Source organism: Mesoplodon bidens (genome assembly GCF_964165515.1).
Source record: "Mesoplodon bidens genome assembly, chromosome: 8".
NCBI classification, from domain to species: domain Eukaryota; kingdom Metazoa; phylum Chordata; class Mammalia; order Artiodactyla; family Ziphiidae; genus Mesoplodon; species Mesoplodon bidens.
In genome coordinates, this window is record NC_138165.1 from 113527893 (window position 1) to 113555144 (window position 27252).

At 53.4% G+C, this 27252-nt stretch overlaps 2 protein-coding genes across 9 annotated transcripts in view; one reads left to right on the forward strand and one right to left on the reverse strand.

Annotated features, from left to right (window-relative positions):
- The window catches only part of PASK (PAS domain containing serine/threonine kinase), a 39349-nt gene extending 34128 nt beyond the window's left edge, over positions 1 to 5221 (reverse strand). For 3 of the 6 annotated variants that reach the window (XM_081241830.1, XM_081241835.1, XM_081241834.1), the window contains exon 1: positions 4359 to 4523. The gene's annotated coding sequence lies outside the window, so the exon portion shown is untranslated. The other 3 variants (XM_081241832.1, XM_081241831.1, XM_081241833.1) reach the window with 3 other exon arrangements.
- Positions 5222 to 5241: 20 nt separating this feature from the next.
- Positions 5242 to 27084, forward strand: PPP1R7 (protein phosphatase 1 regulatory subunit 7). Of its 3 annotated transcripts, none has more exons than XM_081241836.1 (10): positions 5242 to 5423; positions 8373 to 8513; positions 11514 to 11569; positions 12262 to 12327; positions 12919 to 13049; positions 13474 to 13636; positions 15072 to 15188; positions 16029 to 16133; positions 19473 to 19559; positions 26018 to 27082. In XM_081241836.1, the coding sequence occupies exons 1-10, from the start codon at positions 5372 to 5374 to the stop codon at positions 26192 to 26194; spliced, it is 1095 nt and encodes a 364-aa protein (XP_081097962.1). In that variant the 5' UTR covers positions 5242 to 5371; the 3' UTR covers positions 26195 to 27082. The 3 variants fall into 3 exon arrangements, with proteins under 3 accessions (XP_081097962.1, XP_081097963.1, XP_081097964.1); XM_081241838.1 differs by having other exon boundaries at positions 5357 to 5423; positions 8373 to 8501; positions 26018 to 27083; XM_081241837.1 differs by lacking the exon at positions 8373 to 8513 and having other exon boundaries at positions 26018 to 27084.
- Positions 27085 to 27252: the final 168 nt, after the last annotated feature.

Genomic DNA, 27252 nt, shown 5'->3' on the forward strand with positions numbered 1-27252 from the left:
AATTCCTAGAAGCATACAATGTTCCAAGTGACTGAATCAGGAAGAAATAGAAAATCTGTACAGACTGATTACTGGTAGTGAAACTGCATCGGTAATCAGAACACTCCCAACAAACAAAACTCCAGGACCAGATGGCTTCACAGGTGAATTCTACCAAGAAGAGTCAATACCTATCTTCTTCAAACTATTCCAAAAAATTGAAAAGCAAGAATCACTCCCAAATTCATTCTACAAGGCCAGCATTACCCTGATACCAAAACCAGACAAAGACACTACAAAAACAACCACAGGCCAATATCCCTGACAAACACAGATGCAAAAATCCTCAACAAAATACCAGCAAACTGAATTCAACAATACATTGAAAGGATCATACACCATGAGCAGGTGAGATTTATCCCAGAGATGCAAGGGTGGTTCAGTATCTGCAGATCAATCAACATGATACACCACATTAACAAGACAAAAGATAAAAATCCTACAATCATCTTAATAGATGCAGAAAAAACATTTGACAAAATCCAATTTCCATTTATGACAAAAAATTTTAACAAAGTGGGTATACTGGGAATATACCTCAACATAATAAAGGTCATATATGACAAAACCACACCTAACATACTCAATGGTGAAAAGCTGAAAGCTTTTCATCTAAGATTGGGAAGAAGACAAGGATGCCTACTCTCACCACTTTTACTCAACATAGTATTAGAAGTCCAAGCCTAAGCAATCAGACAAGAAAAAGAAACAAAAGGTATTCAAACTGGAAAGGAAGAAGTAAAATTGTCACTATTTGCAGATGACATGACACTATATATTAAAAACCTTAAAGATCCCACCAAAAAACTATTAAAACTAACAAGTGAATTCAGTAAGGTTACAGGATACAAAATTATATACAGACATACATATATATATATATACACATATGATCGAATATTACTCAGCCAAAAAGAGAATGAAATCTTGCCATTTGCAACAACATGGAAGGATCTAGATGTTATTATGCTAAGCAAAATAAGCCAGAGAAAGACAAATACCATATGATTTATGGCTCTAAAAAACAAAAAACAAAACAAATGTAGAAACAAAACAGAAAGACTCATAAGTACAGAAAAAAAACCTGGTGGTGGCCAGAAGGGAGGTAGATGGAGGGATTAGTGAAATAGGTGAGGGAGATTAAGAGCTACAAACTCCCAGTTACACAATAAATAAATCACAGAGATGTAATGTAGGGAATATAGTCAACAGTATTGTAATAATTTTGTATGATGACAGATGGTTACTAAACTTATTGTGGAGATCATTTCCTAAAGTATATAAATGTCAAACCACTGTGTTGTACACCTGAAACCAATACTGTATGTCAATTATATTTCAATTTTAAAAAAGGAAAAGAAAAAGAAAAATGGGCAATAGATAGAAACAAGAATTTCACAAGAGAAAATCCTATAAACCTATGACAAGAAGCTTTTTATTAGCATAATCATGACAATTTTACACCTACTAAATCAGCAAAAATTAAGAATCTAAAAATTCTAATACCAAATGTTGATAAAGATGTGGATCAATGGGAAGGCTAACAAATTAATATAATCTCTTTAGAAAACAATTTAAGTCAAACATTCTCCTTCTCTGACAGTACTTTCCACTCTTAGATTTACATTCTATAGATATTCTTACACATGGGTAGCAAGTCACACTCAAGAACGTTCAGAGCTGTATGGTTCATAACGGCAAAAGAAAAAAGAAAAGAAAAAACCTAAACATTTAGCAATTAGAAAATAGATTTAAAATTCTGGTATATTCATGCTATGAATTATAGTAGTGAAAACAAATTCTATACACACAAGGATAAATGTTAGCAATATAAGTGAAAAAAATCAAGTTACGAAAGACTATCGGCAATAGGATTCCCTTTCTATCACACCCCCCTCATCTAAATATATTGTTTAGGGGTACACAGTTATGTGACAAACCCAAACTTCAGGCAGGAGATGTCCTATGAGGGTCCAGCAGCAAGCTGCAATGAGGGAGGGCACAATGGCCCAGGGTCTCCCAGTTCCTAATTTGGGTGGTGAGTTTAAACATGTTCACTTTACTGTTTTGATTTGTGACTAATATTGCAAATGAATCAACTAGTATATACTGGAAAATTGAGATGTTTTACACGTACATGTCTATATCCCGCACAGGACCCTAAAAAGTAATAGCTGGCTATGAACCAAATGGTGAGTAGGAAGCAAGAAAGAAGCAAAATAATAAACTTATTAGAATGTGTTGCTCTCCTTCAAGTAGCAACATTTAAATGTCACAGGTTGATATTTCCTTCTTTAAGCATCTCAATGCACTAATTATTCTGCAATAACTAACAACAACATGATCATATTTCAGTTTTCCACTTCTATAACCAGCCTATAGACAAAACCCAGAAGACTTGATTAGGACTTCAGACTACACAGTAAGTGCTATAAAACTTTACTTTGTAAAAGAAAGTAATAAAACTCTTCAGAATACATTGTAAATATTATAAAAGTTTACTTTGTATAATAAAACTGACAAGAAACAGGGAGAGGAAGGAAGGAAATGTGGAGAGAGGAGGAGAGAACAAAATGCTTTGTCCCTCCTGAGGGGAAGTAAATGGTGTCTAAAGTTGATAAATCAAGAAGTGGACACAGAAAAGACAATCCCTTTTCCCTTGGTGCCTCCTGTGTTGTTTGCAGTCTGCCGAGCAGTTCAGCATTGCACAGCACATTCAGGCCACAGCCCCAGGCTGGCCCCTGAGAGCACAGACCCTAGCTTCACACAGCCTTAGATCTCTTCCTTTTTTACAAGTTCAGTTTTGACTCAGGCCTAATCCAGGACTAGGTTTTTAGAATAGGTGTTGTTTTTTTGCTCTGTGTGTGTGTTTTCTTTTTTTTTTGGGGGGGGGGGATATTATTTTGTTTTGTTTTGTAGCCACTCTGAGCAGAAGATGTAGGAAGCTGGACCCAGAGAGCACCTGATGGTGCTTCAGAGCAATCCTACTCCCGTTGCTAGTTGTGATTCCAGAAGGTGTGAGTGACACCCCCCACCCCCCACCAAACAGGAGGAGAGGTTTGCAGGGAGCCTCTGGAATAGCACTCCTTGCTCTTATGGGTGAACTTCTGGAGGCCACCGACCTTCTCCCACTAGAACAAACGCAAGGAAGCAAAGAGCTCCAACTGCTCCCACCACTGCTATACAAGTGAGAGCAGAACCAGCCTCAGGATGAAGCTAACACGGTGGCGAGCAGAGCTGAAAATGGCAAGAGGTCATTTCGAGCCACTGGATGAACCTACCGCAAAACATGCCTTCCTCTGGACTTTAGGCTTGGGGGCCAATAACTTCACTCACCGTCAGACCCATTTTGAGACTATCTCTCTGTTTCTTGCATCAAGGCATCCTACAGAGTATCCAGGATGATGGCTGCTGTGAGGGAGGGTGTAAGCAAAGGGCACCTCTCAGACCTGAAAGGTCCTCAAAGGCATGCTGGAGGAGGCACCAACAGGGCCGAGCCCAGCAAAGTAGAGGGAAGAAGCCTCCCAGGCAGAACCACAGTAAGGGAAAGATTCCCACAGAGCCCTTGGGGAGGAGTTCAGCGCACAGGAGAGTCGGTGGAGATGGGCCTGGAGAAGCTGGTTGGGATTCCCAGGGCCTCCTATGCTGGCCCAAGCAGTACGGATCTTATTTAGAGGTCTATGCTTGGAAGTAACCTGACCAGTGGGGGAGGAGGGGGGAGTTACAGTCATCCAGGCAAAACTATATGAGGTCTTAACTTAAAGCAACACCAGAAAGACGGAGAGGGGAAGCCACAAGAGAAATTAGACACAGAATTGATAAAGGTTTACTGGGCGAGATGTGGAAGGTAAGGGGATAAAAGTCGTCAAGACCGCATCCCAAGGCCACGGCGCTTGTCTAGGAAAAGAAACACTGGTGAGGAGGTTAAAGATAAAGCCCAGGCGTGTAGTGGGGACGTCGGGAAGCAAGGACATGGCGCTACAGCCCAAGGCTCGCCCCACAAACGTCTACTGAGAAGCTCCTACGTGCCGGGCACCGTGAGCCGAGAGCGAGATGCGGTCTCCCTCCTCCTAGCCCCCTTCCAGTAGGGGGACAAGGCGCACACAGTCCCTCTAGGGGCGAGGACGGAGCGCCAGGTGGGGCCAGGCCGAGGCCAAGACCCCGAGGCGCGCAGAGAGACGGGCGCGGGCGCGGGCGCGGGCGCGGACGGGGGCAAACGGCCGCAGGGCGGCAAGCGGACCACCACCCGGCCGGGCCGCACGGAAGGAACGCGGGCGGCGCGGGGGGGCGGGCCGGCTCCCCCTGTGCAGGTAGCTCACCTGAGACCGCAGAGTGTCACGCGCCGACCTCCCATCACCCGCCGGGAGGGAGCCCATCCGCGCCTCTATCCCCACTGACCAATGGCAGAGCGACGGATACCGATTGACAGTACCCACGGGCCAACCGCTAGCGCCTGTGGGCGGGGAGGCAGCGAGCCCGGGAGGAGACGCCCGCGCTAACGGTTGCCGGGGACGCACCGGAGTCTGTCTACGGCGCCTCGGAGGAGCCAAAAGAGACAGGGCCTCCACCAGCACGGTCCGCGGACGCCGTTTCCTCTGGTCTCAGGAAGGGTGAGCAGCGCGGAGCTCGCCCCTCGGAGACCTCGACCTGAAGGCGGGGAGCGCAGGGCGGCTCCCTCACGGCCCACGATGCCCGCGGAGCCGGGGGCCGACGGGGGCTGCGGCGCCCTCAATGGCCGGGTCGGCGTCCCGGGCCCCGACCGGCTCTCTCGGCACCTCGGGCGGACCCGCTAGCGGACAGGCCCCGGGCCCGGAACGAGCGCGGGCGCCCTGAGCTAAGCGTTGACTGGAAGTGGCCCATTCACACGGGCTCAGTCCGCGCGGCGACGCCGGGACAATGTCGGCACATTGTGCAGACGCTGAGGCCCGGAGGGGCCGGGGATGCGCTCGATTGGCCCGCACTTTGCAGCCCCACGCAGGGACCCGCCCCGCCGTGTCCGGTCACCAGCCCACGAGCCCAGAGAGGCTCCCAGACTCCTCTCCGCTGTCCTGCAGGCTCGGCTCCGTGCGTGCGGCCCCGACTATCCCTGCCCTCATCCTGCTCCCCGCCTCCAAAGCCTCCCGTGCGCTAATTACCTGTCAGCCGGGTGGTGTGGCTGGCGGCGCGGGGGCTGAGGGCGGGCGCGGCCTCGAGGAAAGACTACAACTCCCATGAGGCTCTGGGGTCGCGCAAGCGTCTGTGATTCCATTGGCTGGGAAAGCTCTGAGCTGGGAGCCTTCATTGGCTGAGGGGCCTGAGGCGATAGATACCGGAAAGGGGAAGAGCAGCCAACATGGCGGCGGAGCGCGGCGCGGGCCAGCCACAGTCGCAGGAGATGATGGAGGGTGAGTGGCCACGCGGGGCGGCGACCGAAGGGCCCAGCGGGCGGGGGGCGACGACCCGTACCGGCTTTGCCCGGGAGAAACGGGGCGGCCCACCTGCGGCCGCGGCTCGGACCCCGCCGCGCGCGCCCCCTGACATCTGCCAGCCGGCAGGGCGGGGGTGGTCCCGGACCCGGGACCCCGTGCTGAGGCGGTAGCGGCCGGGAAGGCGCGGGCGGCCCGGGAGGTGCCGGACCTAGGGCCGGGGCCGGCGGCGGGGCGAGCCGGGCGCGTGGGTGGGGACTGAGGGCGCGGTGGTCCCACAGCCCCGGCGTCCGCCAGCTGGTGGGAGCCTCGCACCGAGTTCTCAGCCAGCCCCGCGAGTCCCCAGTCCCGGGGCAGCTGACGAGGAAACAAGGCGCGGGGCTCCCTGGGACTCGCCCGAGTCGGGTCATTGGTGAACGTGGCGGGGGTGGAGAAGGGTCCTCTCGAAAGTGAATGAATGGGTCGTGGGGAAGAAGTGACCAGGAGCCAAGAGCTGAGTTACAAATCGACGGTTTCCTGTTTTCAAAGCGATCATAGTTCCAAAAAGACTAAATCAAACTCTTCCGCTTTGTTGAAAAACAGTATATGCATGTTATGTGTGCATATAGTTACATACATACGCTTACCGCAGTTGGAGAGCCAGTCATGTCTTCGAGTGCTTCTGTACTTTTCGATCCGCTGGTCTCATGAGCGCTCCGGAAGAGCAGCCACAGTCTCCAGTGTCAAGTGCTAGGGAAGCGGGGGCGGCGAAAGAAGAGTAGGCATGTTTGTGAGTGATGGCTGCACAACCAACGCCAGCTCTGAGCTGAATCGTGAAAGATAACTATAAATCAGCCAGGTTGGAGATAGGCTGAGGGAAAGAGCAAAGGTCATTTCAGGTGAAGGAAACCACACAAAGGCAAAGGGGTGTGAAGGAATGTGACCTGTTTGGAGGAGAGTTCAACCAAGAGTGGCACAGTCATACTGAACGAGGGAGAGTGCCGGTGAGGCTGGCAGGAAAGGTCGTGGAGGGCCTTGGTGGAGGGGAGAAGCACATGAAGGGTCTTGGACTTTCAGACCGTTAGGTCTTTTTAAGCAGGGAAACGCCTCTTCTTATCCCCCTCTTCCCACCCTCCCACCTATTCCCACTTTCTCTTTAGCTGTTTCCGTGTCTTGGTAAATGGCAAGTAGGAAACCCAGGCAGTTCCTTCTCTCCGGCTGCCACCCATCCAGTTAATCAACAAGCTCTGCTGCCCCTGCTTCCTTAATATCTCCAAATCTTTAATACCTCTCCCATTCCCACTGCCGATACCTTGAGCCAGTCCATAGTCCCCGGTGCCGCATAGTCACCTCATGTGCTGATCTGCTGTCCCATGCCCCTGTCCCTTGGGAGAGAGTCCCAAGTTTCACTTTGGCTGCCCTTCATTAGCTAAGCCCCTCCCACCCTGGGCTCCGCTGCACCAGACCATTGCCCAGTAGAACTTGCTGTCCCTTAGCCTTGACCACCTGTGCCTGGTAACAACTAATTTAGTACATGTCTACGTACGTGTCATGCACATGTTTTTGTGCCTAACAGCAACTCTGAGATGCAGGTACTATACTAGCTCCTTCTACAGGTGAGGAGACTGAGGCTTGGAAAAGAAAATAACATGCCAAAACTGTGTCTGTAGAGACAAGATGCAAACTCAGGAAGAGTCAGTGGCATTCCAGAAATTTTTGGAGTCAAAGATCAGATTTGGATTTTAGAATAAGATCAGATTCTCTAGCAATGGAGAATAGATTAAACAGCCAGACAAGCCACTGAGAGACCAGTTAGGAGGCCAGGCAGGAGCCGAGGCCACAGGTAATGAGTAGCTGATCCAAGGCAGTTGCCAGGGCAGGGAAGAAGGAATGGGTTTGGAGGTTTTAGAGGTGGATTTCATCAGGACTTATCCAGCAGTCCTTTCCTGGGTGCTGCTTTGCTAGGCCCAGCGGGAAATACAAAGATGAAATAGCTGCCTTCCCCTCAAAGAGCATACCCCTTTGTAAATAAGCTGTAGTGGGAGATACAAAGGTGAAATAGCTGCCTTCCCCTCAAAGAGCATATATCCCTTTGTAAATAAGCTGTAGTGGAGAAAAGAGAATACTTTCAGTGTGGTTGATGATTCCAAGTAATCCATTAGTGCTCCAGGTCTTCCACAGATTTCCAAAAGAGTTGCAAAAAAAGTTAGGAAAAAGGGAAATTATTTGACAGTCTTGCCAAAGAATTTTTACCAGTCTGCCACATTTAATCATTGCCTGATTTGCTAATTCAAAAAATATTTATTTACCAGCCTTTCAAAACTGTGTGCTGGTGTCACGGTGCCCTGACATTCAGCATCAGTGACTTCATGGGGCATTTAGCACTACTGGCTGTCTTCTCCTTTTTCTAAAGCTCCCCGCTGCCCACAGTCTGATTTGAGTTAGTCTTGATTTCTTTCAGAACGAGGGCCTGTGAACTGGGCTGGTTTTCTTGGCCAAATGGATAGTGGAGCATGGATGAAGGTATGTGGCGGGAGGGTCACATGGTCCCCTCTACGTGGACATCCAGGCCAAAAGGGAGCCAGACAGGAGGTGCTTCTCTGTGTGTTACCGCTAGGGCGTTTAATCACAAACCACCCAGGCCTTCCAGAACACCTGGTAATTCTTCACGAGTTCCTTGAGGGCAGGAATAGTATGTCACTCACTTTTGTACCCCTGTGGCCTCCCTGCTGTGCCCCCTTCCCATCCACCACAGTTCCCCCCTCCACTGGATGCCTCAGGTGGTACCCGGGACATCCATGGAGAACACTCAAATGTTTGTTGAACTGAGTTCAACAAACATTTTTGAATGAAGTCTCTTTGACTTCCAACTGGATGTCAATCTGTTACATGTTCCTCAGAGGGCCCCCTAACATGGGTGTGAGTTCTTATGGATGTGTGTGGGTTCAGTTGACAGGCGGGTGGAATCGGAAGAGTCGGGCGATGAAGAAGGGAAGAAGCAGAGCGGCGGGATGGTGGCCGAGCTCAGTGCGCACAGCCTGAAGGATGGAGAGGAGCGGGGGGAAGAGGACCCAGAAGGTACCAGGCCGAGTTAAGAACCTTAAACTAACTAAGCGGGAGGAGGATGGGGCTCGGTGGCACGTGATGGGCCCCCGGGTGGCGCCCGGGCGTTTGTCTGGCTGACTCTGGAGGCCCTCGGTGGGTGGCCAGGGGCGGTGGGCGTAGGCACTGGGAGTAGGGCGCCCTCTGAGGTGCTCCCTGAGCCACGCTACACACTTACGGCCCTTGCAGGCAGGATGAACTTTTCCCTAATTCCATTGAAGGCAAATACTGATGATATTGATACTAATGTGTCATCTGAAACAGAACCAGAAGATTGTTTTATTAACTACGTGTTCAGAAAGTGAGATTTGAAATGAACAGTTTGGCTAAGCGTGCTCTCTTTTCCTACCGTGGATGGAAACTTAATTGTCTCAGTCATTTCTGAGTCCTGCTCCACCAAACTTATAGGCCTGAGGATCAACTTCTAAATTGGTTTAATGATTAACAACAACAAAATGAATTTAGAGATGAGAAAAGTAAGTTCTCAGCCTGTAATGGTGGGTTTTCACCCTCCCAAACTATGATCTGAGCCTTTTTTTGTATTTTCTTTGCTTGCTTAGAAAATCAGTTTACATTCAAAGGAGTGAGAGAAACCATACAAACAGACAAAAAGATGTCCAAGATATATTATTAGGTGAAAAAAGCAAATTTTTTACAAATGGTATGCATGTTAAAATCCTATCTTTATTTTTAAAATGATAATAATAGTATGTAGTTTTACTTACTTAAGAGAGAAAACACATCAAACTGTTGGCCTGGGGGGCGCTGGGGGACGGTCTCTCTAAACAGCAGGTTTGAGAGGGTCTTGTACCTTCTGCATTTTCTAGATTTATACACAGTGTATGGGTATTTAAAGTATTAATAGTCATGCATTACCGTTATGGTAATGAAAACAAAACGAATTTTTAAAATAACATCGTGCTCTGTGCCAGTGAAGATGATTGGTAACTATGGCAACCTAATTTTAAGGCAAAAGGAGATTACCACAAAAGTACCAGTCACATTACTTTGGAACTTCAGTGTCGATATTCTGGAAGTGATGTGGGTGGAATAAGTACACGGGAGTGATAGGTGAAAGCTCTTGTTGCTGACTCAGTCACAGGAGGGCCAAGCGGTGGGAGTGTCACCTGCCCTCACATCTGAATGCCTGGCATGTTGACCGAGCCCTGTCATGGGCTCTCCCCTGGCTCATGAGCACAGGCTCACTGCGACTCGCCCAAGGGTACGTGGCTACAAAGTGGAGGCCCTGGACTGGACCCCGACTTGTCTAGATCCGGTGTTCTTTCTTCCAGGCTACTAGCTTGTTAAAAGTCCTGGGAAGGTGCATTTTTATGGGTCCTTAGAGAAACCAGGACTTGCTCCTGCCTGTACTTGCTTGGATCTTAAGTTCAAGTAAAACAAATTCAAACGTGACAACTGGTACCATTCACTTATTTTCTATAAGTTGTTTTAAAACTTAAAACATACAGGATAGGTTTGGAAAGATGGCTGGTAACTTTGTTTCAAAGGTTAAGCTGCCATTTTGAGCACTGCCCTGTGCTGGATGTATTACAAACAGAACCCTTTAAGCCTTGTGACCATGTGTCCTGGACACCCTGCCTTTGTTGTAGTATGCGTCTTTCGTTGCAGCTTCCTGAGTTCAGGCCGTTGGCTGTGCTGACTTTTGTAGGGGGATCGTTTGGGCATATCTCCTGGTTTTGCCCAGCTCCTTTTATTTAATTTTTGGGTTGGTTGACATCTTGTAAAGCTATGGCTGAAGTAACTGACATGTTTTTTTAACTAGCCATAACTAGCCATTGTCGGTGGTTATGGAAAAGGCTGTGCGGTGAATTCAGCCAGTGTGGCGCCAGGACGTCTTTGTCAGGCTGGGCCTGCATCGGGCGTGCCTCTCCGAGGCCTCCAGTCCAGCCTTCAAGCCGCCCCATGCTGGGGGGCGCTGGGGGCGTGAGGCCGGGGCTGTGAGCCTGCTCAGCCGCAGGAGCAGACGCAGTGTTGCCGTCGGGGAGAGGCAGCTGAAGGACGCAGGCCAAACGGTAGCGGTGACCAGTGGTCCCTGGGGGCACAGGCCAGACAACAGTCACCGCGCTGCCCCCGAGGAGGAGCCTCTCCAAGGCAGGCGGCCCAGTTTCTTCAACAACAAATTGCAAGAACAAACGGAGACTTTATAGAAATGCCCTCCAGTTACAGTGTGTGGCCTCATTCAGATCCTAATGCACGCAGGCTGGGGAGAGCGTTTAACCCTTTTAGACGATGTGCTGCAGTAGGCCCAGAGCCCAGCGCGGGAGCAGCGGCCGCCCTCCTCAGGACCCCGGACGGAAGGCCCGCTCTCTAGGGTGGACTGGCTCCTCGTCCTGCCCGGCAAGAGGGGCATGGAAATTGCTCAGCGAGGCTCTTCGATCTTGTCTGTTGAGCTGAGCTTCATTTTGTTTCGCTCTTTGCAGACAGACGTGTTTGTAGATGCTGGGCCACTTTCCAAAGCAATAAAAGGCACATCTTAGAACATCTGGTGTGCCCAGCATGATCTATATTCAAATGACCTGATTTCTTGTCACAGACAAGAAGGGAAAGACTGGGAGGCAGGCTGCCACCAGGTACGCAGCTTCAGGCATCACCAGGAGGTGGCGGTGGGCAGCTTCCCGGCCCCTGGCTGGGGTCACCTGAGGCTCGGTCACCGTTCCCCCTCCCCCGGCTTTTCTGACAACAGCGTCAGACTGCATTTCCCTTCCTGAGAAGTTGTGCGGCACAGATGGAAGTTTGGAGGCGTTTGCTGAGTTCAGGAAACTGAGGATCTTGAAGGGTGACCATTGTCAGACAGCTCTTAGCTCTGCCACGTCATCCATGCCCTCCGGGTGTTGCCTGCTGGTTTCTCCTCTGCGTTCAAGTTGGCTCTGTGCTCCAGGCAGCCCGACCCAGCTCTCCGCGGATGCCAGGGCTGCGTCCTCCTGGAGACTGGGGGCTCTGAATGGGCTTTTCTTCTTGTTGTTACAGAAGGACAAGAGCTGCCTGTGGATATGGAAACCATTAACCTGGACAGAAATGCAGAGGTAATGCCGCCTGCTCACCCCAACCTCAGGGGGCATGGTGACGGAGCATTCTGACCGTCAGGGTATCTTTTACGAGGGTACCAGATTAGCGAGTGATTTCCCTGGAAGGAGTTGTCTGAGCCTGTCTCCGTTGGCTCAGAGACCCTGTGTTCTTACTGTTTTTAATACCAGTGATTGACCTGCCATTTCTATTTAACCGAATGAAACGCCTTTGACTCATAAATTATATGGGTCAGATGATTACATTGTACGTGGTGGGGTCCCGCCATCCCCAGCCTCTGAGAAGCACCGCGCATTAATGATCCGGGAAGGGCGGAGCCAGCCGTTGTGTCTAGGCGGCCCGTGGGGCCTCCCCTGAACCCGCAGCCGGCCGTCAGTGGGGACGCGGGACTCAGAGCATGGGCTTGTGTTCTGTGCTAAGGGGGCAAAGGGGTGAGAGTAGGTTTCGCATCCCACCCGCTTGGAGGGTCAGTTTTACATCAAGCCGCTACCCGTGGTAGCTGAACCGAGGAGCGTTTTGCAGCTCGCCTCTGAGTCCCCGCCCCCTGTCTGCGCAGACCCCGTGTAGCACTTCTCCCATTCTCCCCTCACCCTCGCCTCCACCCGCCGCCCAGCCTCCTCGTGGCTCCGATTCCAGGAAGCATGTCTTCAGGCGCTTGCCTGCAGCTGAGCTAGGTCTTGTCTTGTTTTAGGACGTTGATTTGAATCATTATCGCATTGGAAAAATTGAAGGGTTCGAGGTGCTGAAGAAAGTGAAGGTGAGAGGAACTCCGTCCTTGCAGGGGAGGTGACACTCCAGAGTCTGACCCGCCCGAAGGACATCGATAAACCCAGAACAGAGTCAGTTCTGCGCAAGTGACAGTCCTTGCAAAGGTGCCAGGCCGCACCAGGAGCTGCCGTCGGGCACCTTTCCTCCTGAGCCTGGCAGGGTTGCTAGGGCAGACGGCAGGCTGGGTGGCTCGCCCCAGGTTCAAATAGTGGCTCGGGCGTGCGGCCGCCTGCAGTGCCTCAGGTCGGAGCCCGCCTGCAGCCGCGCACACCCCAGCCTGTGCAGTCCTTAACTCGCTTCAGTCCAATCTGTTTTTCAGAATTGAGCCCCTGAGGGTTCCCTCTGCTGGGACACAGCACTCCCACTGCCCGCTGCCTCCCTCACTAAGTAGATCTGCTCGGTATGGGGCTTGCCTCCAGCCTCCCTTGGGTGTCTGCCCATCCTTTCCAAGGTCAGCAGCTTTCTAGAAAACGGAAAGGAAAACCGCATCCTCCCACCCGGAAGGCCTGTCCTGTAACAGCGGGCACTTCCTCCTGGCCTCCCTGTTGCCTATGTCAGCTGCCCTCTTTCTGTCCCCTAGACTCTCTGCCTCCGTCAAAATTTAATTAAATGCATTGAGAATCTAGAGGAGCTACAGAGTCTTCGAGAGCTGGATCTTTACGACAACCAAATCAAGAAGATTGAGAACCTGGAGGGACTGACAGAGCTGGAGTGAGTCGTGAAACCCAGGGAGACAACGGAGGGGCCCGTCCAGCCTCCCCAGAACCAGCCCTGGGCCCCAGCTCTCAGGCCCGGGGAGACCACTTCTGCCCCAGGGTCCTGCCCTGCACCTGGCTCCAGGGGTGCGTTGGCTTGCCTACAGTCCCAGCCTGCAAATTAATCCTGTGGAGACTTCTGGCTGGTCTCTTCGGGGAGGACATGGTCTCTCCCCTCAACACCATCCTGTGAGCTCAGAGGCATCGGGAGCCTGTAGGCTGCCTCCCAGCTCTCCCAGGCCTTCTTGGGCAGCCACAAGATTCCGCCCCCGCCCCCGGGTGAGGCACGGTCCCCCAGGTCAGGGTGCTGCCCCTAAGTTAATTACATTCTAGTTCTGTGTGACCTGGCTCGTTAAAAAAAATGTTTTGCCTATTCCCAGGATTCTAGATATTTCTTTTAATCTACTGAGAAACATTGAAGGAGTTGATAAGTTGACACGACTGAAAAAGCTCTTCTTGGTCAACAATAAAATCAATAAAATTGAGAACATAAGCAGCTTACATCAACTGCAGATGCTGGAGCTGGGGTCCAACCGCATCCGGGTAGGTGCGAGCGTGGCGGCAGCGTGGCCTGGACGGTATGGGTGCAGGGTGTGCGGTCGGCTGTATTTTTCATAAGAAAAAGTGCTGATTGGAAGTCAGTATTAATAAGAGCGTGTGCCCAGGTGCAGCGGCCTAGCCTTTCTTCTGCACATAGAGTTCACTTGCTCCCCATTCAAACCAGGATGTAATTCTTACCAAACCTTCCCATTAGGTTCTGCCCGAGGTGAGCTGATCAGCCCCAAACGCTTTGCTTTTGAATGTACTGCAGACTGAAAGTGTCCCAAGGCAGCAGAGGGGTGGCTTGCCGGTGCCTCGCCCCACACCAGGGCCGTAGGAAGGAGCACGCAGCCTGGTGCTCGGCTGGCCTGTCCTCCCCTGCTGAGCGGCTGGGGGCAGGGGTTTCTGAGCACTTCTTCCCCTCTCTCCGTGTCGCAAGTACCCCTCTGTCCAGCTTTTGGAAGCTCGTAGCACACTGGTCATCCCAGGTTGGCCCTCATGAGCTGGACAGGATGCAAACCAAGGAGAGTGGTTCTGGCAAAGGGCCTCTCATGAGGCTGGTGGTGATACGGCTGAAAATAGGAAAGCAGCACACTTAAAACTAGACAGTGGCCCAGATGTCAGCATTTTATCGAGTTTTTCTCTATGGAATCTTCTGAGAGCAAGGTGGCTTGTCACAAGTTGATGCAGAGGCCATAGCAGTTAAGGCTGCCCTCCCTCTGAATCCTCATCCTCATAGACTGCCCCCAGCCACGTCTTGCTGTGAAGGGCCAGACAAGATGCTCGGTCTGCACTTGCTGGAGGCCCCCTGTGTTCCCGTGCGCACTGAAGGAGCCAGCAGTTAACCTGTTCTGGGAGAGCAGTGAACTCAGAGGAGGGGGCGGCCTGAGGCCTGCTCAGTGGGCGTTGATTAAACCGGCTGCTACCCGAGGCGCTGCGGGAGATCCGTCTCCAGCTGAATGGCGGAGCACCGGCATGGAGCAAGGAGAAGCAAGGAAGCAGGTGGCAGAAACAGGAAGAGGGGCAGAGAGTCAGGGAACGGGGGCACCTGCTCCAGGAGTCCCGTAGGGCATCCCAAGGCCAGAGCTCCCAGCTTCTCTCTCCTGTGGAATGCATTTTAACAAACCCTACATAGAGTCACGTAATAATGTGGCAACTCGGAATTTTAGGACTGGAGGGACCTGAGAATTCCCGAGAGCTCCAGGGCTTGGTGGAAACTCGAGGTCCGGGAGTGAGCCCAAGTAAGGGGGGGCCTTGACGCCTCGCTCCCACCCCCACCTTTTCCGTGTTCTCATGTTGTGCTTTCACGTGAGGTTGCATGGGAAATTTTCCAGAGTGGAAAAGTACCTGCCCGATGCCCCGGGTAGCTCTCTCTCCTTGCCCAGAGATCTTTCTCTTCCCCAGGTAGCTAAGTGCTGCCCTGTCCTGATTTTCACAGGCAATTGAAAATATTGACACGTTAACCAACCTGGAGAGTTTGTTTTTGGGGAAAAACAAGATCACTAAGCTTCAGAACCTGGACGCACTCACCAACCTGACAGTCCTCAGCATGCAGGTACTGACTGCCCTATGCCCCGCCCCTGCCGCCCCCATCCTGCAGGCCCAGGGCCCGGGCTTTGATGGGCTCTCTGTTTCACCGTCAGTGAGCAGTTGAGACATTATACTTCACTGACCTTACACGTGCGTGACACACACTGGACCCTAAGCATCACGCTCCTTTTCCTAATAAAAGTCCAAGCTGGTTTTTAGCCAAAGGGTCTCTTCAGAAGGTGGAGCTCGTTCCAGAACCTACAGTGCTGGGCTCCACGGTGGAAGCGACTCTCCCGCGTCCATGCAGAGGGCGTGCAGCCTGTCTTGGGGGTTGGGAAGCATGTGGCTGTGCCTCAGCTCCTGTTCCTTTTTGTCAGAAGCAGGCGAGTGGCACCAGGCCCTTGAGGCAGGATGTGGTGGGGTGCTCTGGGGACCGGACCTCAGTGTGGCAGGTCCCCTAAAACCACAGGTGCCTTTTGGAAAGCAGACGTTCCGCAGACTTATTTTAAGAAGAGGGCGTTAGGCTTTAATTTGAGTTATAGTAGATGCTGAAAGAAATGAGAACTGATTTTATTTTAAAATATTCAGTGATTCTGAAATTTTGAATTACTAAATTAATTGAGGTAGACCTTCCCCAAGTAGATGAAAAAGTGAGTGCTTTGCATAAAAGCCTTTAACCCCACGTATGAACTTTAGCCCAGTACAGCAGACCCAAGAGTTCAGTCTTCCTTTTCTGTGTGTGTGAGTCCCATTCTTGCAGCTGTATCCAGATGCCCCGCCGTCAGGCGCCCACGGTAAGCAGCCCCACTTCCCAGGAGCCACGTGGCTTCGTGCGTCCTCGCTGCTCTGACTCTCCCTCTTGCAGGGCAACCGGCTGACCAAGATCGAGGGCCTGCAGAGCCTGGTGAACCTGCGGGAGCTCTATCTCAGCCACAACGGCATCGAGGTCATCGAAGGCCTGGACAACAACGTAAGCCCGCCAGCCGCCTGTGGGAAAGTGGGGTCGTGGGGTGCCCGACGGGCAGGCAGCACACACCAGCCTCCGGGTGGCTCTTGAGGGGACTCGCTGCCTCTGGAGGTCTGTCCTAGTGACCTTTCCATCCCTCCTCACGCTGGGAAACACAGACGCAGGCGGTCTCTGATCAGCTCTGAGCGGGCACTGAGCTGAGCTGTGTGTCGCGGGGGTGGATTTACTGCATGGCCCTGTAGGCGTTGGGGAAGATTTTTTAAAAGCAAACCCCGGGGACTTCCCTGGCCGTCCAGTGGTTAGGACTCTGCACTTCCAGTGCAGGGGGCGCAGGTTCAATCCCTGCTCGGGGAGCTAACATCCCACATGCCGCAGGGCACGGCCAAGAAAAAATTAAAGTTAAGAAAAAAGTAAACCCCGGCTGCTGCTAGGTGTCCCTGTCCCACGGAGGGCTAGTGGGCATCAGCAGCCACCCTCTCTTCCCGCTCCGGGCCCCACTTCCCAGCCCACGGGGCCAGCAGCGCCCCCTGGCCCGGATCCTGCACAGTCTCGCTCCCTCCCACCCGCCCCTCAGCAACCCTGCCCGTCCAGCACAGGACAGCCTTAGGGGCGCTGGGCAGGGAGGGGTAGCACTGGCCCTGAGCCCCCAGGAAGCCCCTGCGCCCCTCAGCTGCCTGCAGGCAAACCTGCTTTTCCTCAGTGCAGTATTCAAGACAAATAAAATACTTTTACTCATTCAATTTTACTGGGTTTTTTTTCCTGTTTTGTTGACTTGCCAGCAAGTGTAACCAGATTGGTTACTTCTGTTGTTGTAAACACAGCGTTTCAGTCTTCATAAAGTCTCCTCTGGCCTTTGCGCCTCAGCCCCTGGGCCTAGCCGCCGTTAGTAATGTTTTCAGGGGAAATCCACGTTCTGAATTTCATTTCACCAACATCTACATACAAAATTTTGGAAAAGCTAGAATTTGCTTACAGTGAGTCCTGTCACCTTTCCCTGCCTTCCAATCAAACTGAGAGTTTACAGAGCTTGTGTGTAAACTGGGTGCACACTCGGCCGGTGCAGAATGGGACCCTGAGGCCAAGTTCTGAGAGGTGCGGCCATGCGGAGGCCATGCGATTGGAGCCGGGCGGCGCCCCCTCTGCTCTTTGGCCTCCCCCCCGCCCCAGTCCCCACGGTCAGCGGAGGGTCCATGCAGGAGAGGGCGTGGCAGCGGTGTGACCCAAAAGAGCAGCGGGGTCCCAGGCACACAGGACGGGGCGAGAGCTTAGGACTGTCCCAGTAGGAGCGCTGCGCCTCGGTCTGGGGTCAGAACCGCAGCCTTCTGGGGCCTCTGCGACAAAACAGATAAAAAAGCAGTTGTGGTTTTAAAGGTAATCATTGTAAGATTCTTATAATCAAATGAGACAGGCTTTCCTCTGAGATCTTTGTTCAACTAGAGATCAAATATTCACCTATACTTTCTTCTAAACTTTATCTCTTCATTTATCTGGAATTAACCTTTGTGGTGTGAGGTCAGGCAGTAAGTATCCTTTTCCCAAATGGCAGATGCACCATCTTGACACCACAGCTGAGTCCTCCCCCAGTGCTGCCTCTGTTTGCCCGTCTGTGTGCTGGGTCGTCTTCCCGTGGGTCTAGCGGGGATGAGTGCATTGTTGTAATCTCTCCTGTGCGTGCTCTCCCCACCCTGTCCCCTTCCTTTTTTTTTTTTAAGCAATTCTTACTGGTTTGCTTTTGAATGAGCTTTCAAATCACTGTCCAGCTCCCCAGGAAAACACGAGGTAGTATTGAGCATATGCCGGAATCCTTGTGCCTGGAGGTTTGGGGCCAGTTCTGGCAGCCGGGTGCCCCTGGTGCTGAGCCCTTCTGCTGGGGCTGCACAAGGGTCACATCCTGCCGCAGGCCGCAGACGCTTTAGCTCAGCCAGTTCCTGTGCTCACACATCCCACGCCGCCTAGCACCGCAGAGCAGGGGGCAACGGGCCTGCCCTGGCCCCGCCCTGCTGCCCACGGTGGCCCCCTTCTGCAGAGTTCTCCCGAGTCCCTGTTTGCTCTGAAAGTCGCCGAGCCCCGCAGGCAGGCGTCTCCTAGCCCGCTGTAGTCACCCAGCTATCTGAGCGGACACCAGGAGCCCAACAGAAGCCAGTGGAAGAGCTCCTCACCGTGTCTGTGTCCAGATGGCGCAGGACACTGTGCCCAGCCCTCAAGGAGTCAGAGGCCAGGGCCTGAGTGCTTCTGGGTCGGCAGAGCTTCTGGCTGCCTGCTCGTGTGTGTGGGGGGGGGGGGCTTTGTTTTTATTTTATTGAGACTGTTTTTTTAACTTTCCCTTAAAACTTGGTATTTGGAGTTAGAATCCCAGGAACACAGTAGAAAACGTAGGAAGGCAACCCTCAATCAGAAACGAGCAGAGAGGAAGAGAATGTGTTGTCGGGGGCCGTCAACCAACTTGTAATGTTTCCCTTTTGATTTTAGAAAAACTTGCCAATTGGTCTGGTTAAACATACTTCAGCAAACAGTGCAAGCTTTTAAAGACTTCATTTTCACTACAGTCTTATTCTGTGAAATCTTGAAACTCTGTAAACTTTAAAAAAAAATTCCTCGGGCTTAGCTGATGTGCGCTGGGAAGTAGGCGTCTGCTGGACATTTCTGGAATAGAGGGTCGAGCACAGCGTTGTATCCACGAGACAGTGCGATCGATGCCTGCCCCACAGCGGGCGAGCCCCGGACGCTGTCCCCAGTGGGGCTGAGCTCCCTCTTTCTTCTCTCCCATCAGCTGTAAATTCCAGGCCAGTGTCCACCCGCTGTCCCTCAGTGCCCAGGCGTTCCTCTCTGCCCTTCCTCCTGTGCTGGAAGGAGGGCCCCTTCACCCCCGCCAAGCCCCAGGTTCCTCAGCCCTGAAAGAAGAAGGAAACACTGTTCTAAGGATCAGTTGGAATTGTATGTTTCCTTGGGTTGAGCACTAAATAGATGCTGCTGCAACTGTTACCCCCTCTTCAGAGCCCCGGCCTCATGTTAGCTGCTCTTCCCGGGACTGAGCGTGTCACTGGGGTCTTTGTGGACCAGGATCTGGGAGCCTGGGGCTTGGCATCTGAAGGAACTAGTTCCAGACCCCAATGGTGAGAGCGCAGTGAGGCAGTCGTGAGGGTTCTGTGTCCTTGGCCTGGTCTGGGGGTGGGCGGGGAGGCTGCAGGAGGTGGGCAGTGCTGTCCCCCTGCTAGCACACTGCCGTCCTGAGAGAGCAGCTCACCTCATGGCTCTAGGCTCAGCGCCCAGCGCTGTGTGCATGGTCGCGCGCTCGTTGTTGATCTGAGGTAATCCAGGAAAAATTTTATTTCCTTATTTTAGAACAAACTCACGATGTTGGACATTGCATCAAATAGAGTCAAAAAGATTGAAAATATCAGCCATCTAACAGAGCTGCAGGAATTCTGGGTAAGTTTAATACACAAGGGGTTGATGACACTTCAGCTGAACTGGTCCTGCCGAGTGAAATTCTGTTTGCTCCAGCCCTGGAGGCTGTGGCGTGGATTGGGACTGCGGGCAGGGCTGTAGGACTTTGGTACCCACGCAGGATCTTGGGCCCCGCCACACCCCAGATGTAGACCAAACCAAAGTGGGCATTTTAGAAGATTCTGGGTGATTGCGATTCACATGAAAGTGTGAGAAGCCCTGCGCAGTATACGGTTAGACCCGAGGATTGCCACATGACTGAAGGGCTTCCAGACCCAGCCCAGGGGCCAGTGCACCGAGCGCAGAGGTGTACCGGCACCATGGGAGGAGGTGTCGCATGGGCTTCTGTAGTCAGTCCTCCCGGAATGTGCCTTGTGTTTGCCTCATGGTGACAGTGTTGTCTCGGGAGCAGTGTCACCAAGCCCAGAGGAAGAGAAACAGGGCATAAGATGTCTTGAGACTCCTCTGAGGGGGTGGCAGGATGACCCCCAAGCTGAAGTCCTCAGTGTCAGGGTTCCACACGGGTGTCGTCCTGAAGCACGTTTGTTGCCTGGTGGCCCCTGCAGGCACCACCACACATTCCACCCGGTGACTGCCATGTGCAAGTGAGCGTCGTCCGGATGCGCTCAGTCTGATCCAAGATTCGTGCTGCGTCTAAGGCATGCTTCTTCCTTGTCTAGCCATCCTGCTGACCCTGCTTGTGTCCTGGTTGTTTTCCTTTCCTCATCTTAAAAGATCGTCCCGGTTTCCCTAGAGCACAGGTGGCCTGCTGTGAGCATGTCCCTTACCCCTTAGCGGTAGCACTGAGTCTTGGGCGTTGTTAGCACGTGATGCCAGAGCAAGTCTGGGAAGACCAGAACCAGCCTTTGAGAGGCTGGGGGAGCCGAGTGAGTCACCATGAGCCGGGGGTCTGGTGTGCAGCCCACCCCCGGAGGAAGGTGTGGCTAGTGGTAAGCCGGTTGCATTGGAGCGAAGGGATTTGGCTCCGAAGAGGCCAGGGAACCACACAGAGAAACCGCACAACCAGAGAGGGGTCCCGAGAGGGAGGGCTGGGGTTAGTCCAGCACCCAGGGCACCCAGCAGTAAGACAGCGCCAGGTGTGCAAGAAGGCAGACTGTGACCCATCACGAGTTGCTGGTGTGCCCCCACCCCCCACAGGGTGCTGGTATTCACGCCGTGTGTAACCCCTCCCTGTGAGTGTGTGTTGGCCTTAGTGACTCATTTCCAGCCGACAGAATGCAGCAGAAAACAGGATTCCACCCCCGTGACGGGGTTGTGAAAAGACTGGCTTGTCTCCTAGGGGCTCCCCCTTGCTCTCTCTTGAACCCCAGCTTTGTATGAAGTAACAGACACCTTCTTTGATGCCAGCAACATACAAGGCACACGTCCCCTCTGTTGAAGTGATTCTGTTGTGTAAGAAATGTATCTTGGGGGCTTCCCTGGTGGCGCAGTGGTTGAGAATCTGCCTGCTAATTCAGGGGACACGGGTTCGAGCCCTGGTCTGGGAAGATCCCACATGCCGCGGAGCAACTGGGCCCGTGAGCCACAACTACTGAGCCTGTGCGTCTGGAGCCTGTGCTCTGCAACGAGAGGCCGCGATAGTAAGAGGCCCGCGCACCGCGATGAAGAGTGGCCCCCCCTTGCCACAACTAGAGAAAGCCCTCGCACAGAAATGAAGACCCCACACAGCAAAAATAAATAAATTAATTAATAAACTCCTACCCCCAACATTAAAAAAAAAAAAAAGATTCTGAAGAATCTTTAAAAAAAAAAAGAAAAAAAAAAAATGTATCTTGGGAATTCTCCCACACCTCAGTTTTGTTTAAAATGTTATTGAATTTGAGGGGAAGTAAATGTAAATTTTCTATGTAAATATTAGCCATCAAAAACCATTGTGATGGAAAATGCATACATCCTGTGAAGTTTGGGTCTTGAAAACCATGAGGTAGTCTGCTGGGGAATGTCAGCCAGGACAATGTTCTGTAGCAGAATTCCAGCCCGGGATTCAGGCAGGATCATCACCCGACGCTAAAACCGTGGATGAGCAGGGCGTTTGCACACGTGCCAAGTGTCGCCCCGCCGAGAATTTGATGATTGCAAAGGGGAGACACGCTCCCCAGAGACATCTGGGCGCCACCAGTGTGTCCACAGCATCAGACTCATCTCCGGTAGTGGGACAGCCTCATGCCTCGTGTCCCTTGATGTGCTTCATCTATGAAGTGTGCTCGCCAGGAATGTTTAGTGTGATGTAACCAAGCATGTAGACCTAACTTCCAGTTGTCAGGAAGCAGAGGGTCCGGGAGAACGAGCTAGGTGACACCACGGGAAGCAGGCGGCTGAATCCAGAACGAGGGCCCTTCTACATGACAAGTAGCTGGGTGTCTTTAAAGGTCGACTTCATTTAACAGAAAAAAAAATGAGAGAAGGAAGTGGGAAACATTCTAGATGGAAAAAACTAAAAATTGTACCTTCTGGGAGACTCTTTTAAGAAGACAGGCGTACCTGGAAGGTCATACCCCACACCTTGTTCCTTTACATCTCAGTTGTGCAGAACTTGAAAAAAGAGTCATAAAGGCCATTTTTTCTTTTTCCCTCAATGAGGCTTCCAGAGATCCTGGAATTTCTGTGGAGACAATACAGGTGAATGGTTTTGAGTTCCATTTTGGAAAAATACAAAGATAAGAATTTCCAGGGACTTCCCTGGTGGTGCAGTGGTTAAGAATCTGCCTGCCAATGCAGGGGACACGGGTTCAAGCCCTGGTCCGGGAAGATGCCACATGCCTCGGAGCACCTAAGCCCACGCACCATAACTACTGAGCCTGTGCTCTAGAGCCCGTGAGCCATAACTACTGAGCCCACACGCCACAACTACTGAAGCCCGCGCGCCTAGAGCCCGTGCTTGTGCTCCACAACAAGAGAAGCCACCACAATGAGAAGCCTGCGCACGACAGCGAAGAGTAGCCCCTGCTCGCCACAACTAGAGAAAGCCTGCGCGCAGCAACAAAGGCCCAACGCAGCCAAAAATAAATAAATAAATATTTTAAAAAAGAAAAGAAAGAATCTCTGAAAGTTACCTGTGTCAAAGACATCCTTTACAATGTGCCATTGGTGGTGAGTAAAACTCCCAGGTCCACATTCACTAAATCCTAGAGAAAACTGCCCTGTGGCTGGCTGTACTGTGGAATACCCTCAACTATAAGACCTGGGGTTTATAAAGATAGTAAGCGCACCACCGGGAACTGACGGGACGGTGGCATTGGAAATGCCATGACGTGTGACACAGGAAGCGCACAGTGTGTGTCAGGCACAAACGACTCTATTGAGAAAGAAGAGGAGGAGATGGCGGCCCTGCCGGAGCATCAGCTGCCAGCGGAGTAGGAGAAGGTTTCTAAGATTCTGCTGTGAAAAGATCTTACTTCTAAGCAATGTAACATTGCTACTTTTATTAAATGAATGTACTGTTTGCACGTTTCAAGGTAAAAGTGCTTAAGGCATGCGTGTCTTTTTCGTGATTCTCCATTGCAGCGGCCTCTTTCTGGTAACCAAGCAGCTGCAGCCACTGCCACGGGGGATATTGCTTCCCTCTGGTTCTGATTTTGCACACTTTGCATTGGCCACGTGGGCAGCTCATGTTGTACAAGAGGAGTGTCGTAGACTAACGCTTAACAGAATACTGTTTAAGGCTTTATCCTGGGAGAGCTCTTCTCCCTTTGAGGTGGAGGCACCAGTGAGTCCTGCTCTGAGTTCCGGGTCCCCGTGACTCCGTGCTCAGAAGCAGGCTTCAGGCCCTCCACAAGGCCGGCCTCTGGGTTTTGGAAATCTGGCTTTCCCAAAGCACGTGGCACACTAGGCCCACGTGAAGTTCTGTGAAAATAGCGTTCCTGAAATAGGCGAGTCTGAGAAACCCTGCACTGTATACTCTCTGGGAGAATCTAGGAGAATCTCTGTGGGAGATGCATAACGTGCAGTGAGTTATTAAAGCCAAGACTGGCTGTGACAGTGGAACTGGTGCCAGAGTAGCCCTCCCACCAGGAACAGACCCCACGGCCCGAGGCTGCTCTGTTCAGGCAGTGCACAGCAGGCAGCAGCAGGCCGCGGGCCCTGAGAACGGGGATGGCACAGTGAGCCCAGGCTGCCCTGCTCTGCCTAGGAGCGCTTCCTAAGCGGAACACTGCAGTTCTGTGGAGCTGAAGACGCAGAGGTCAAAGTTCATGGCAGCTGGACTCTTCAGGACAAGGTGTTGGAGAGAGGGGACAGCTGTGCGGAGGAGGGCCCCGGAAGTCCACGTGGGGGTCGCCTGCCGGGCTGCGCCTGAGCGGTGGGCAGTCTGGGCACAAGACCACCCCTCTCGCGGCTCACCCACCAGCTCTGCCGGACTGTCCCCCAGCAGAGCTGGGGGACGATGGAGCTCCAGCCCTGCCCAGGTGGGGCTCTCACCAGCACCCTTGACCTCCAGCTAGACACCAAACGGGCCAGGCCTTAGGGGTGAGTACCACAGGCTCAGCTACGACGCCCTCCAGACCCACCCTAATAAAGCCTAGAAGCAAGCTGCAGCAGTGTGTCCAGAGGAGGCCGCGTGCGGAGGTTGGTTCCCACCAGGTCAGAGGGGCCTGACTTCCTGGAGACCCGCCCTGAAGAACTGTGGAACCAAGCCTGTGGCAGTCTCTACACCATCTTAGCCCCGATGTCCAGTGTTCAACCTAAAACTACTAGATGTACAATAGGAAAACATGATCTGTATTCAAGGAAGAGTCCTGAGAAGCCAAGCCTAGGTTTTCAGTCACCATTTGTGAACGTGGCCCTGGACCTGGAGGTGGCTTGCGGTCTCTTGGTCCTCACTCCCACCTCCAGGCTGCTCTCACCTTCCCCCCGAAGACCCCCAGCACACAGCTGCTCTGCAGCACGGCCGTCATCCTCTCCCTCCCTGGAGACCCCAGTGCTGTGGCGAAACTGGGCCCTTCTCTCAAGAGACTTAATCCAGTGCCTGGTCGGTGCTCGGACCCTCTGTGGTGTCCCCACCAAGTAGCCGTGGATGGGACCCTCAAGGGCCTCGGCTTCTTCACCTCCCACATGTGGACAGATGTCACACCTTCTCTGAGTGGGGCTGCTGCCGTGTGACCTCGGCCACCCCGCCTCTGCCCTCGCAGGTTCCGAGGGATCAGGTCTGCCCCTCCCACCACCGTGTGCATGGCGGACCCCGGGCCTGGTGTCTCTTGAAGCGTGATTTCTAGAACTGGGCGTGGCCGGAGCGAGGGGGTGAGGCCAGCAGGTGCGGGGCATGCACTCAGGGCAGCTTCCCCGCCCGCCCTGCACACCCAGCCCTGCCACCTGTCAGCTCACGGGCAGCGATGCGCTGGAGCCTCTGCCGTGCGCCTCTCTTCCCAGCGCTACGGTCAGTATGAGGTCAGCCACAGAAGCTGGCGGACACGACATGTCAGGGCTCTTCAGCCTTCCTGGGAGCCAGTTACTGAGCGTTTGCTGGCGCAGCACAGCCAGGAGCCGTGACGGTGATGTCCCCGCGGGTGCCGCCTGAGCCCCCTACCCTCACCCTTCACTCCGGCCATCCAGGGCACGTCTCACGTTCACAGAGGCAGTTCTCTGGTTTGTGTTCACTTGTCCGTCTGCCGTATTCTTTGGAAACTGAAGACTGGTCTCTTGGAGCCCCAGCAGAAGGGCCATGACATCCACGTGACAGGTGTGGACCAAGCTGGGTGACAGGTGCTCCAACCCAGAGGCCCTACGTGCCCTCGCCTTGATGGTGGTTTGAAAAGTGAGAGGTCTCCCCACCCACCGACCCCAGCCCCGCGGGCCTCAGCAGAGCCGGGACGGGGCCTCCTGACCTGCTCTGAGCCCGTCCTCCTGACGTGGCGCATCCTGGACGGGATCAGCCGTGGCACAGCATTTCCTCCACAGAGGCGGGCGGTGGGTGTCCCGGGGGTGCACGCCATCAAGGCCCCTCGTGCCGTGAGTGTCCGGCGAGCGACCTCTGGTCTGTTGGCTGTGTTGTCATCAGAGCGCATAGTTAGGCCTTGGGGACAATGGCCGAGGATGGTTTGTAGGAAATACAGCCAAACCGGCTGCAGCACTTTGCCTGGAGACGGGGTGGGGTGGGGTTGTGTTGCTCCGTCTTCCCTCTGCTGAACTGAACATGGACTTGCCCCTGTCGTGGCGCCGTGTCCAGGTTCATCCCGTGTGGGACGTGGCCCGGCCAGGATGTGCCGTGATGGATGGAAGGCCCCGTGAGGTGCTGGTCACCCCTCTTCTGAGTGGGGGCCTCGTGCCCCACGTGGGGAGGCTGGGGGGCCAGGTCAGTGTGTCCTGAAGGGGGTGGAGCAGGGTCAGTGTGTCCTGAAGGGGGCGGGGCGGGGCTGTCTGTCTGAAGGGGGCGCGGGGCGCGGCTGCAGCCCTAAGGCTTCTCCGCTGTGCGCGTGTTCCCCCAGATGAACGACAACCTCCTGGACTGCTGGAGCGACCTGGACGAGCTCAAGGGCGCCAAGAGCCTGGAGACGGTGTACCTGGAGCGGAACCCCCTGCAGAAGGACCCCCAGTACCGGCGGAAGATCATGCTGGCCCTCCCCACCGTGCGGCAGATCGACGCTACCTTCGTCAGGTTCTGAAGCCCCTGGCCCCTCTCTTCCAGGAGCCCCCCAGCCACGGTTTTCTAGTCCGCCCGTTGCTCCTAAACTCACCACTCTGTCAACGGTCCCGAACCCAACGGCAATAAAGAGGCCCCGAGTGAATGCCGCGCGCCTCCGGCCATCCGCGTCCCGAGGTAGCGGCCCACAGCCCCGGGCCGCCCGTGGCGCTGCTTGTGACCTGCCTCCGTTTCCGCCGCTCAGAGGGAGGTCACAGCCCGCCTGAGAGGGTGAAACAGCAGGTCTGGGAGCGCGTGCCCGGGGGCATCCGGGCTGTCCAGGGCCCTCGGGCCTGTCAGCCCAGAGCTTTGTAGCCTCTTAGACCAGTGGATGCCAATTTTTTTTTATTTTCTATATTAAAAAACAAACCTGCAGGCAAAGGATGGCTCAGCCCTGTGTGCCGTGACCCCCAGCGCTCTCTTAAAGAGCAGTGGCCGCCCGCCAGGCCTTGCTGGCTGCCTCCCGGGCACGCCCGTTGGTCCCCCGCAGCCCTCGGGGTAGGAGGGGGCCGCCTCCCGCGCACACTGTGCTGTGCCGCGGGCAGGTCTGAGCCCACCTGAGTCTCTCTGCAGGGACTGTTGCTAGAGAGCTGCCCTCGTGGCCACTCGAATACTGCCTCCCCTTCTTACCCCACCGTTGTGCTGGCTTGTTCTTTACAAACTTACATTGACACTCACCCTGAGTGCGCCAAGGACCTTGTCATCTCTCGGGGCCCTGGATTTTCCCTTCTGCAGAGTGAGGACCAAATCTCAGGGTTCCCAGGATTCCTCCTTCCAAGACTCGAGCTGCGCTGTCCAGTGTGGGCCCCCTTGTGCCACACGTGGCTGCGTCAGTTCAAGTTTAAATTTGTTAAAATGAAATTAAAAATTCATGTCCTCCGCTGCACTTGCCACACCATAGCCACATCTCGCCAGGGGCAGCCCGTCTCCACGGTCACAGAAAGTCCTACTGGACAGCGCTGCTCTGGAGCCTGTCACAGAGCCTGGGCAGCCGCGTGGAGGGCCAGGAGCTCAGGGGTGACCACCTGCTGGGGTGGCCTG

Coding starts and splice junctions, on each gene's coding strand:
- PPP1R7 (XM_081241836.1), top strand. CDS start 5,372: ATGGCGGCGGAGCGCGGCGCGGGCCAGCCACAGTCGCAGGAGATGATG. Junction 13,050..13,473: donor GAGGGACTGACAGAGCTGGA/GTGAGTCGTGAA, acceptor GCCTATTCCCAG/GATTCTAGATATTTCTTTTA. Junction 16,134..19,472: donor TCGAAGGCCTGGACAACAAC/GTAAGCCCGCCA, acceptor TCCTTATTTTAG/AACAAACTCACGATGTTGGA.